The sequence below is a fragment of the Geospiza fortis genome, unplaced genomic scaffold, assembly GCF_000277835.1.
Source record: "Geospiza fortis unplaced genomic scaffold, GeoFor_1.0 scaffold106, whole genome shotgun sequence".
In the NCBI taxonomy this organism is placed as follows: domain Eukaryota; kingdom Metazoa; phylum Chordata; class Aves; order Passeriformes; family Thraupidae; genus Geospiza; species Geospiza fortis.
In genome coordinates this window covers 267,796-280,592 of record NW_005054377.1, presented here as the reverse complement: position 1 = coordinate 280,592, position 12,797 = coordinate 267,796, and the positions used below count along the sequence as shown (strand labels likewise).

General features: G+C 39.1%; 1 protein-coding gene across 1 annotated transcript in view; it reads left to right on the top strand.

Annotated features, from left to right (window-relative positions):
• Positions 1-2,445: 2,445 nt before the first annotated feature.
• Positions 2,446-12,797, top strand: part of RUNX2 (RUNX family transcription factor 2) — an 87,985-nt gene continuing 77,633 nt past the window's right edge. The window contains exons 1-3 of the mRNA XM_005424958.2: positions 2,446-2,490; positions 4,545-4,701; positions 10,670-10,774. Of these exons, the coding sequence (XP_005425015.1) occupies positions 2,446-2,490; positions 4,545-4,701; positions 10,670-10,774 (307 nt within the window). The remainder of the gene's footprint in view (positions 2,491-4,544; positions 4,702-10,669; positions 10,775-12,797) is intronic.

The following is a 12,797-nucleotide window of genomic DNA, read 5'->3' as shown; positions in this document are numbered from 1 at the left end:
ATGCATCAGAGGCACCCGGTGCCCCTTGCACCCGGCTGCTGTGGGTGCAGCTGTGTTTTCATATGCAATATGCACCTTTTAAAATATGCCAAAATTATATATGCCCTTCTTTAACTGTATATTAATTTGAAACTCACTTGAACTACTTCTGACCATTAAAAAAAAATCTATTTAATTTTTCAAATGCAACTTGCATGCAGCTGCCTAGTAGTTTTAGACCAAAGGAGCTGCATGTATCATACAGTGAAACACTTGGTTGTGTTACAACAGAATGGGAATCAGCTCTGAAAAGGAAAAAAGAGACAGATTTGAGCTATAGAAACCTCAGCTAAACAATAACTTGAAAATGAAATAGCTCACGGACAACACACTTTGTGAAGTTTTATTGGCAATAAATAATATGTTGATGATAATGTTTTGAGTGGTGTGTTAAGTGTGTCATAATTCTCTCACAGCGATCTCGAGCAAAAATGTACGCTGGATATAGCACTGTTTCAATTTAAAAAAACAGATATAAATCATATGCAGGAGAGGAAGTATGTTATAAACAGTGCTGGGTTTGATTATAATTTTTTGAAATAGTGTTGGCTTACCATTAGGTTTGAATTTTATGTATTAATATTTGCACACACTGGGGAGGGAGTCCCTGTCGTGTGCTCACTATAAGAAGATTGTTAATGCAGCATGGTTCTGTGGGGAAGAGTATTTGATGAGTACTTGTTAATACAGCTCTAGCTGTTAATATTCCAGCATAAAATAAATGGCTATTGTTCACCCAGGTCCAAATCATATTCACTTCTTAATCTCAGTAGCCAGCAATACTTCATTTGAGTCAAGTCATCAGAATTTGGCCCCTCTGTGGGAGTTTTTACTGCAAGTCATAATGACCCAGATTGCCATGTTAGAGGTTAGAAGTGACTTTTGTATGATGCTAATAGCAGCAGAGAGTTTTAGTGGATGTAAAGGCAGGGGAAAAAATGGGATGTGGAGTCTAAAACATCTCCCCAGTAGCACCACAGTAGTTCAGGGTCTGTCAGCATTTCCCTCCAAACCCCAATTTTTGGAGTTTATAACTCAGCTGTTTTAAATAGCTTCAAGCTGAAACCTGCTGTATAAATTTTCAGCCCAGATGTAGATTTGAAACAAAAAGTAGCACGAATCAGTTATTCTGTTTTAAGTTACAGGACACTGAAATGTTTTTAATAGTATCAGATGCTCTTTTGGCAGTGTCTGGGAAAAGCGTTCTCAATACAGAAGGTTTTACATTCAGAGGCTGTTTGAATTCAGTGTTTCGCAAGAAAGCTTTTGAAGTGGCAGATATCAATGTTTGAGAGGAACTAGTTAGCATGTACACCAGTGTTGGCCATTACTTTTTTTTTCAGACAAGCATTTATTCTGCAGAAAGTCTGAGTACCTGCTGTTGTATAGGGGTTTTGCTTTGTGCTTATAACTTCCGTCTTTAGGCTACATACTTTGGCCAGTTCAAATCCCACTGGACTGAAACTGGGCAAACAGGTTGCCTAACCCAAACTGTGTTATGGAAAAAACACATAGTTATTTTCAACTCATAAGAATTGCTTTGGTTTTATTTTGGGGATTCATGTACTTTTTTGAGCTCTAGTTGAAAGGAAAAGAAAAAAAAAAAAGAGCAAAATCTACTTTTAATCATCAAAATGTCTAGAGAACTTAATATGGAAAATAAAGATTTTGAAATAGTAGAGATATTGAGTGTTAAAAGATAGGTAAGGAATGTGCACTGTGCCTACTTCTAGTCTTTAATTTTTAACACAATCCGTACTCATTTCAGAGTGCATTTACAATCCTCTTTCTAAGAATATGTAATTAATTTTGTATTGATACACGGCATAATATGGCCAAATCAGGGTGTATGCCAACAGTCATTCAGTTTGTACAATTACTTTTGAAAACTCTCAAAATGACGGGTACTTCTCTAGGTTTCAGACTTGTTTTGTGAATCTTTTTTCTACCCAGCACTTCTACGTACCTGTGCAGCAGTCTTAGGCTGTTTTGTGGTAAGAAATATCAAAGTAAGAAAAAAATAATCCTTTTACTCCTGATGCGTGGCAGGGGAGCTTCCCATGTTATAGGGCTTTATTTTAGGAGCCAAAGTTTTTATTTTCATCTCTGACTTCAGTTTGTCTTATCCTTTGGTTCTCTCTGAAGAAGATGAACAGTGATACTGCATCCAAGGCTTCTCAGTAATGATGCAGCTCTTGATTAGTTGCGATCGCTCGTCAACAGCAGCGGCACGTGCAGCTCTGGGCTGATGGCTAAGCTGACAAATTGAACTGACACCGAGTGGAAAGGGCAGGAAGGAAAGCTCTGAAAAGCAACAGAGGACAGAGGGGAGCCTTTTAAGGGATTTGCTCCCTCCTGCCAGGTGTTATAAGCTGTACCTGGGTTTGGGACTGAGATGGGGCTATGATGGCGCTGCCTGTCCATGCTCTGCGGGTACCTGGGGAGAAAGAGGTGAGCTGAGGCTTCAGGCACCTCTCTCCCTCTTCCCAGGCCCCTGGCAGCCTTGTGCTTCCTGCTGCACTCTCAGGTGCTTTGCATTTCTGGAGTTAATGTGATTTTTTGGTGTTGTTTTGTGAGGTATAAAAGGCGTCGGGTGCAACTCCCTGGGATGCTGATGGGCATGACAAGACCATCCAGAGATAACGCGGTCTGTTGCAGATTGGGAAGGGAGTGGTTTATAAGTAGTCTCAAGCCCCATGCTTCACAGTTTAAGCCAGTATCCATTTGTTAATGGCTTGAGTCAGCTCTGTAATCTGTTCACCAGATTATTATTTGTTATTTGATTATTATTTATTATTCCTTACACCTGGCTTTGAAGCTGTTAGACCTGGTTGCTGCCAGACCCAAGGCAGAGAGTTATTGGGACCTCAGATCTTAGCCACAATGGTGGTTCCTTTGTTTTTCTCTTCAGGGACTTTCATAGGACTTGAAAGTAAAATCTTCGTTTGATACATGAAGACCTCACAGTAGTTTGTGGCGAATTTTAGCTTTTAGTTTTGGGTGGTATTAACTGGTGTTTTATGCAAAAATAGAAAAGCAGGTAAATTCTTTTCAAACAGGGTTTAAGCTTCACTTGCTTCTTTCTCTTCAATATTTCTTTTAAATAAAATAAGCTATAATTTTCAGTAATATGGCCTATTTCTATATTATTGTAATTCCTCTTTATTGTTTTAGAGAAACATTGTACAGTTCACTGGACCACATAATGCTCTCCCTATATATCCAGAACTCCTCATTCTTTCCACTGAATTAATATCACCTGCAACCTGCAATTATTAGTTTCAGCCAGGATCATTTATGGAAAAGACATTTCAGGAAGGCCTTGTGATAAAATGAAATATATATTACAGGAGACAGAATAAATTACTCTGAATAATATAAAAACTCATATCTGACCATGTAAAATGGTAATAACTACAAGGGGGGACACTTTGTAGCTTAAGATATTTTTTCAAGTTCTGGCTCAGCCATGCAATATTTCTGAATCTCTTCTTGTTATAAATTTATTTTCGGCATCAGAATTAGCCAACTGCGGAAAATGAGGTTATTTTATTAATACTTTTGTGGACATTTTTCCCTGTGTGTATATTTTCTTCCTAGTAACTTAGCATTCCTGTGTAACTTTTTTTTTTGCTTTAAGAAACCACAGAGCACTAACACTGTAGGTATTCCTGGTGTTTTCAAATCAGAAGCTATCTGCTCCATGACATTTATTTAATCAGATGTTGGAGCACTGCACAACCACTGAAGCATGAAAGGGAGACTATCAGGTAGCTGGAACGCAAGGAAAAATGAAATACTTTGGTATCTTCTGTTCACCCATCCTGGAATTTGAGGGAGGTATCAGCACCAACCACATGTGACTCTTGCAAGCACTTAAAATTTACTTGCCTGCAAGGAAATACAGCTTTGTTTTATATAGCACATGAGGAGTTTGAATTCCAGCCATAAAGTGCTCCATTGTAGAGCTTTGGGCATAGAGCTTTGCCTGCTGGTGCCCTGAGTGCCACTCCTGGGATGGGTGGATGCACGGATCCCTCTGGCTTGAAGTCTGAGGAGCTCAGGGGTCAGGGTGATGGGTGCAACCACAACAGAACTGAATCTCGGTGACAAGACTGCTAATACTAATTTCTAGCTTTCCATTTTAAATGCTCTCTTTAAATGCTTTCCCATGCATAATTCACAGATACAAGCCTTGCCTCGTGTTCTCTCGCTGCTCCCTGCTTGCTAAGAACAAAGTTGTCCTTCAGAAAGCATTAAAGCCTGCACTCAACATAAGGATGTTGAGCGTTTCTGAAGAAATGCAACAATGAAGAAGCTCTGAGAAACGGAGGCAACACACGACGTCTCTGTGTTTGATGTGGCACTTTGTTCTGTGCACAGCAAGTACCAGGCTCCTCACCACAGAGCTTCTTCACGAGCGTGGCAGCCTGCAGAGCGGGGAGGAGAGCACATGCCTCCAAAGTGTGGCTTCACCAGTCGTGATTGTCTCCCTGTTTTTGCAGGTGGTGGCCTTAGGAGAAGTGCCCGATGGGACGGTGGTGACTGTCATGGCTGGAAACGATGAGAACTACTCTGCAGAGCTGCGAAACGCTTCTGCCGTGATGAAGAACCAGGTGGCCAGATTTAATGACTTACGATTTGTGGGCAGAAGTGGAAGAGGTAGGCCACTGCCTTTTACGTGTTAGTAATGATGTTAAAAATGGTGCCAAGATGTCAAACTTCACAATGAAATATTGATTAACCCATAAATCCATTGTTCATAGAATCACAGAAAAGTTTGGTTTGGTTTGTAAGAAACCTTAAAGTTCATCTCATTGCAACCCCTTGCCATAAACAGGGACACCTTCCACTAGACCACATTTTTCAAGTTATCAGTTTTTTTTTTTTTGTAGTGATGTACACATATTTTATTGTCAAACTTCAGCATTTGCACAAAGCTAGTAAGGAGTCTCTGTAGCTTTTTATCAGACAGAGGTTTTGAAAAACTATTCAGGGAGTACCTGCTTCCCTGTTTGAATCACACGGGAAGGGTGGAAGGAAAAGGGAGTATCTGAGATCCAGGTTATGCAGAGTCAGGGAGTGTATTTTGGGCCATGGCAGTGAGAGGTGGAGAATTCCCTTTAGCAGTAGAGCCACTTCTGAAGTTGTTGTAGAAGACCTGTAATTAGGGGGATTTTGCATATCACATGTTCTATAGGTTGTTCTATTCTTTAGGGACTTAAATCTTTCAAGGCTTAGCAGCTGTTGGTAGAAAGCTTGCTAGTGGCTTTTCTGCCCTTTAAACCAAACTGTTGATAACCTGTGGAAATCACCCCCACTTTTCTTTTGAATAAGCTGGTTGGCTTTTTATGAATTGCTGGTAAGCTTGGGCATGAACTAAATTCAACTTTTACTTTAAATGACGGGGTAACTTTCAATTTTTTTCATTCCTTTTTTTTTTTTAAAGATGTATAGTGCTGTCATTGTCTTCCAGCTCTTTAGGAGTTTCCTATAATCTGAAAACTGCACTGCACTTATAGAAAGCTTTTGTAGTCATTGCAAATTTGCAAGAATTCCTCTTTAAGGGTTGCACAGCAGCTTTCAAACTTCAGGTAATGATTGAAAGGATAGCTTAAAGGAAGCTGACACTGCAATTCTTGTTGCAGGAGTAGTGTTGTGTCAGACATTGATCCAACCAACATATTTTTTTCCCTTATGTGTTTGAAGTAATTATTCCTTTTTTTTTTTAAATTAGCCCTGCATGGGGCAAAACGAAGCAAAATATACAGAATAATTGTGCTGGGAAATTAGCAATAAGGCAAATTTTACAGTGATATTCTTTAGAAAGCAGTTGCAGTTCATCCTACAGAAGAGTTTTTGTCCAAAAAAAATTTAAACATATGACAGAGGCCCAGATAGTTCAAATCAGTCAGCACATTTTTACAAGTGCTTTGTGAAAGTAAGTCCATAAGCATGACTTACATGACTATTCTTTATTTTAATTAGCAAGCCAAAATTTCTCTTTATCATTTTATAACTTAAAAAGAATTAATAATAGATAATAACTTGAAAGAAAGAATAATTTTGCCAACAGTAATACAACCTAAATATGGAGTTTATTCCCCCTGTGAATAAGGTGTTGCCTATCTCTTCCATTTTTCTTCTTTAAATAATCAGTTTGCTTTGTTATTCTGCTGATGGATTAGGTTTGAAAGTTCTCTGGCTCCATCTCTACTTTACAGTAGAAGTTCAGTAGTGTATCAGCCTTTTAGTAGTACTGAAAAAGGACTGAAATGTGATGCACTACCTCTGATCTGAGGATTTCATTTCAAACCTATGATATATACTTTTTATTAAAGCATAGGAAATGAAATAGACAGCCTAAAGCCTCAGTAGATACAGATACAGACACAAATGCAGAGCTCCTAAAATTTGGTTCCAGTAGTTTAATTTATATTTTTATCTAGCAGACTTGGAATAGACTTTTTCTCTGATCAATCTGGGTAGAATCTATGGAAAAGTGATAGTATAGATAGTATACTTTTCAAACCCTCAACATATTTATTTAAGAGACTTCAAAGAAAAACAAAGGGTGTGCACTGTTTTACTATATTGGCTTTCTGAGTTTTGGCTAGTTTCCCAAGTAGCAATTTTTATATTTAAAAAAAAAAAAGAAAAAAAAAAGGAAGAAAAAAGACAGACTTAACTGCTTGCAGACTTTTCACGCATGGAAGATGAAGAAAGCTTCTTTTGATGAAGTGTAATTATGTCCAAACAGAGCTGACCCCCTCCCCCTATATTTCTTATGATCTTAACGGAAGAAAGTAGGGCTTTTCCTTTGAAGCAGCCGGGACTCGGTGGAGGATCTGAAATGCTGCATTCTCCTGCCAGAGGCAGGATGAAGAAATTGGTCCAGACTTGTCTTCCAGACTTAGAACAGAGAGGGGGAGAGAGAGAGAGAGAGAGCGAGAGAGAAGGAGAGCAGGAGAGTTATCATTGATGATGGATTTTTAGAACTCTGCTTAAAATAGAAGGAAAAGAAATCAGTAGTTGCAAACAGAAGTGAGAAAGCTCCTTACATAGACAAATATCAGTAAATACAAGTCCTGAAGTAGAACAGGAAAAAATAAACTAATAAAGAAGTTATTTTTCGGTGGCAAGAAGCTAATCCACACCTGTTCCTGACTTGAGATTTACATCTTTCTAAGCAGCTCGTGCTTTGATCTCTGTATCTCTAAATTTGATTGTGAAGTCTGAATCATCAACTTACCACTTCACCTCCTCTCCCACGTTTTTACTTGCTTCCCATGGCTCAATGGAGAAACCTGATTTTTATACATATTCATTTTGTTTGCCTGACAGAAGCTTCACGTTTCTGTTTGCATAATTTCTCTTAAACACCTTTTTTGGATTCATGAGAGTAAGTAACTGGAGCGTTTGATGCAAACGCAGCAGTTGTTTGTATGTGGTTTTCAGGCGGTAGCTCACTTTTACAAGCCCGATCCACAGCGCAGAGAAGAAAGAATTCCTGTCTTCAATAAGCAAAGGATCATAACCTTAATTTTGTTGTGTCCCGATACTTTAATCACATTAGCATCTAACTGAAAAAATATGCAACACGCACACACAAGCTGCTGAGTCTCCTTTCAAGCTCCTTTCTGGGGTTTGCCTTGTGCTTCAGCATATGTCCATCTCATCCTCCTCTGTGTCAGCTCGGCTCACATGTGTGAATAACAAAGAATGCACAGTTTAGACACACTGAAGCAATAGTGCCAGATGACTGCTTGGCTGGGGAATTTAATAAAAGAGAGCTACAATTAGTCTGTAGCCTCTGAAAGTGGATAGTTGAAATGACGAAAGGCAATAAAGAAAGGTGATAAAAAGTGCATTAAAGGATTTTGTAGCTGAGGAGGGATAGCTGTGAAATAGCTGTGGAAGGCATCAGCATCACTGAAACAGAGGACTTTAAAAATTTATTTCATTCTTAATCCTGTAATATGTAAATCATCTCTTGAAAGCTCTGGAGTGCCCTGGCAGGGCCGTGCAGCTCCCCACAATGAAGGGCTCTGTGGTTTATGGAGTGTGAGGGGGCTTCGTCAGTGTTACTTCATCCACACTTGGGTTTGTAAAATACTAGCTAGGGGACAAAACAAATTTCCCTCTCAAATTAGCTGCTTACCTCTGCAGCTCAGGCTGGCTGGGAGGTGAAAATTCAGAAATTCTCACTGTCAAAGTCCAAATGTAGCTCTTTTTATTAAGGAATGTATTTTTTCTAGCCACTGTATCCTGTTGAGATATATTTAGTGTAGAAAATATTGCAGTGATTTTGCAGGTTCTTACAAATAGTATATTTTGTTAATTTTTTTGTCATAATAGACATTTACAGGGATTTGTTGTGAAAAGAGAACAATAGCATAGAAGGCCAAACTCTTCACTCAAAGGTGTATAGAAAAGCCCCTATTAGTGTCTTTGTTACCAGTAATATTCTACTGATCATCTAAGGGTTACTGTGATCCGAATGTCATCAGCATACAATTTAATAGTCACAACTTTTTGGCATGGTAAGCTGGTGCCAAAGGAAGCCTTAAACCTGAGCCTGGAGAACTATATGTATATATACACACATATATATTTGTGCAGTGGGCTGAATTCCTCTTTGGAGAGGAATAAAAGGCACACACACTTCTCAGCCCTGGACAAGCAGTGTGGAGGCACTGCAGGGCTGCTGCTGTGTGTGTGGAGGCTGCCCACACCCTGTGCTGACAGGACACACAGTTCACCTCTGGCACAGCAGGTGGGCAGGACTGGACAAAGACTGGACATCCAAAATACACCTAACTCTGCTCCTGTGATGATTTAGGAAATAATCATTTTCCAGTGAAAATAGGAAAAGCCACCTTCAGCCATGCCAGTGGGACAGAATTCAGCATCCTGAGATTTTTGCATGCTTAAACAGATAGAGGGCAGGTTTAAATTGGACATTAGGAAGAAATAGTGAGGGTGGTGACTCACTGGCACGGGTTGCCCAGAGGAGCTCTAGATTCTCCACATCTCTGAAAGTGTTTAAGGCAGGCTTGGATAGTGCTTGGAGCAACCTTGTCTAGTGGAAGGTGTCCCTGTCCATGGCAAGGGGATTGGAACAAGATGATTTTTAAGGTCCCTTCCAACCCAAACCATTCTATAATTCTATTTGCCAGGGTCCTGACCTTCCCTCTAACCTGCATCTCCCAGAGTGCTGGGCACAGCTGGAGCACAGCTTCACCTGGAAAATCATTTTACTCTAAATGACAGTTGTATTTCCTTTAAAAAAAAATCCATGTCATATTCTAGTTCATGAAAATTATAGCCAAGACAGTTTGAAGTTGCACTCCTGATAATAAATGATGCATGTCTCAGGCAGGTTTGGGGGATATACGACTTGGACCAGAAAGAAAGACCAATTACTAGATTTGACAGACAAAGCTCTGTTCTGTATTATGCCTTATATATAAGCTGTTCTGTATTAGGCCTGAAAAAACTGCATTAAGTTTGTGCTGTTACATATCGTTTAAGATTTGTGCCTTGATTGAATGCCTTCAGAGTTCAGCGAGAGGAAAAGCCCTAGCAGCAAAAATGCACAAATACACCCAGGGAGGAGGGGGGAAAAAAAAAAGAGCTTTAAGTGTCTGGTAAAGTAGCAGCTTAAATGAGCATGAAGGCCAAAGATTGCTGACTGTTTTATTGAGTCACTGTTGTACGCCCACCTTTTCCTGTCTTGAAACAGTTTTCAGTTTTGACTATCTGACATGAGTAACCGTTGCATATCTAACAGATTACAACTGTCAGTGAGTCTCCCAAACGGGGGCCAGGCCTGTGAGAATGTGTGCTCAGATGCAGGCAGCTCCCTTTATTTATTTCTTTTTAACGTTTTCATTCAGCTGAAGGCTGTAGATGGTCTTGTGCAATCTCTGCCTGAATTCAAGCTTTGAAAAGTAAAAAAAAAAAAAACAAAAAAAACAAAAAAAGAACCCAACAACGAAGACTGACGATAGCAAAGTACGTGCACACAGACATTGCTCACCCTCACAGGAAAGTTGGGGGCTTTCTTGGTATTTCATAGATGGAAAATGCATGTTCCATAATAATGATATCATCATATTAGCCCTGGCATATGAAGGACTGAGACGCTGACTCCCTGTTAAAACATCTCCCAGAAGGAAAATATATTCTTTCCTCATCTTATTGTAGTCAAGTCAAACAAATGAAATGATAAAACTGTGTGAAGTAAATAACATGTGGTCGCATTCTGCTCTCTGTCACACAGCTGCAAAACTGGAGTAAATTTTTAAATTATCTGACTTGCTTTGGATTTACACCACTTTCAATGCAGCAAAGAATTTGGCTTGTCCTCAGCAGTGAATCACTTTTGTTCTGTCATTGTATGATGACCCATTATTAAATAAGAAACATTTAGATTGTCAACACATGGACGTATTCTTGACATAGAGTAAAACTGAAGGGGAGGAAAACTCCTATGGTCAGTTATGTTTTTAATTTTCACGATTGTGGTAACGACAGGGAATAATTTTAAACTGATTCTTTACTGAACATGCATGTGACTGTTTTCATGTTGTAATCACTCATTCCTTGTTGTTTTTTCCCTTTGTAGGGAAGAGCTTTACTTTGACAATAACTGTCCTGACAAATCCCCCCCAAGTTGCTACATACCACAGAGCTATAAAGGTTACAGTGGATGGGCCAAGAGAGCCAAGAAGTGAGTATTATATCCTTCTTTTTGCTCTTATGCCTGCTTAATTTTGCTTAACAGAAACCTGTAAATGAAATATGTATATCTTTGTCAAACACTGGTTTTTGCTCAGTAAGATATGTGAGTGCATGGTTCATTTGGAGTCTATTGGACCACACACATACTTGCATTAAACACTCACTTAAGTGCTTGGCTGAATTTGGGCAATCCCAAACCTGATTCTCATTCACATCAAGGTCTTGATACATTATCTGCCAGTGTAAATGAGAACTAAACCCAGTGCATTTATATATAATCTGATTTAGACACAGTAGATACAATCCTGCAACGTGCTGCATTTCCTGAACTCCTGTAAGCTTCCAGCTGAAGACGTTTAGAACAAAACAGGAGCCTGATCTTTCAGAATCAGTCCTAGCATAGAGAGGAAACATATAATATAGTGCCTTTTTGTTTGCCCTTAAATTCTTTTGCCATCAGATATTTAATGCACCTGGTTAATCTCATCATACCTGAAGTTGGTTTTCAGCTATGGACTCATCATAGACCCCCAGGGCCAAAGAAAGATAAAAAAAACCCCAGTATATCAACAGCATAGTCTTTGTTTCTTATTTGTGTACAGAAAACATATTTTTTTAAAACATAGTCCAGCAGATTTTCACCCAGCACTTTTATCTCCTAGCCATGCAAGCTCACTAAGAATCTATTTGCCATGATTTATCTATTTTGCAATGGCTGTACTTTTATGACAATTGTTTTTTGTCATGTCCTAGCAGTTTTATGGGTAGCACTTATTTTTAGATACAGTCAAGTCTGCTTAATCCATCAGGATTTATCTGGCTGTCTTTCTGTCTAGCACATTTAGCTGGTAACCAGTCTCACATCATATGGGTATCACTGATGAGCCACTTCTGGAGTTTTTTCTTAATCTAAGTAGAAATTACTCTAAATTGATTGGATTAGCCAGGTATAGCATTATTTAAATTACACTTAGAGATTAAGAATTATTTGATGAATAACCACATTAAAAGAATCCCTATAATGGAAGCATCTCAAATAATTATTTTGCCTTTGATCTGCACATACAAACACGACCTTCAAGGAGCTTTCATGGTGTTTTGTTTAAAATACCACAAAGACAGAAGTAGAAAGATGTAGACAGAATTCATGCAGTTAAGTGTTTCTCGTGCCAACACCCGCTGCAGAGTCACCTCCTCTTACACCGAGGTGGGAACTGAAATGCTCCCTATAAGAACTGTCCAGGCTGGAGAGTTTCACTTTGAAAAACAGCTAAGAAAAAGCAAATAGCTCTGGATACATTTCTTTAGGTACATACTTGTGGTGCTACCTGCTCACAGCTGAGATGTCCTGATGTCACAGCAAGGGGATTTTTGTTCTGTCTTCTCTCTGTGAGTCAGTTCCCATTTTTAATTTTCACTTGCAGCTGGTGCTCCATGTAACTTACTTAAAGGACACTGGCGAAGCTGCATTCATGGAGTAAAAAGCAGGGAGTAAGTTATATATCATTTAGCCATTCCCATCTGGAGGCTGATTCCATGTATTGATGCATCTACAAAAGAGGAAATCTCCTGGCAGAGGACACAATCGTGGTGAAAGAGGAGAGAGGTTTGAAAGTGATGTGTGGAGAGTAGTGTGGATTACCCTGTGCAGCACAGAAAGGTATCCTCCTGTCATGGGGATGTTTTGGTGATCTGTGGATTGAAAGTGAGTCTACGTTTGTAGAATTTAACAAGGTCTCATAGTTCTGCTGGAATTTTTTATTTTTGACCTAAGAGGCCTCTGTATGTGGATACTCATTTGCTGGTGTCTTTGAATAGCTGAGCCTAGAAATGCTCAGTGACTGAGTTCTTGTGGCCTACATGGAGTTACTGTGTCCTTCTTCATCTTTTTCTTTTCTTTCTTTTTTCCCTTTTTTTTTCTTTTTTGAACTTGAATGTCTATTTGTACTTTAGTGTTTTGGTGGAATACTGCAATCTTATCCTTTCAAGTAATTCTGAAAGGATTCATATAT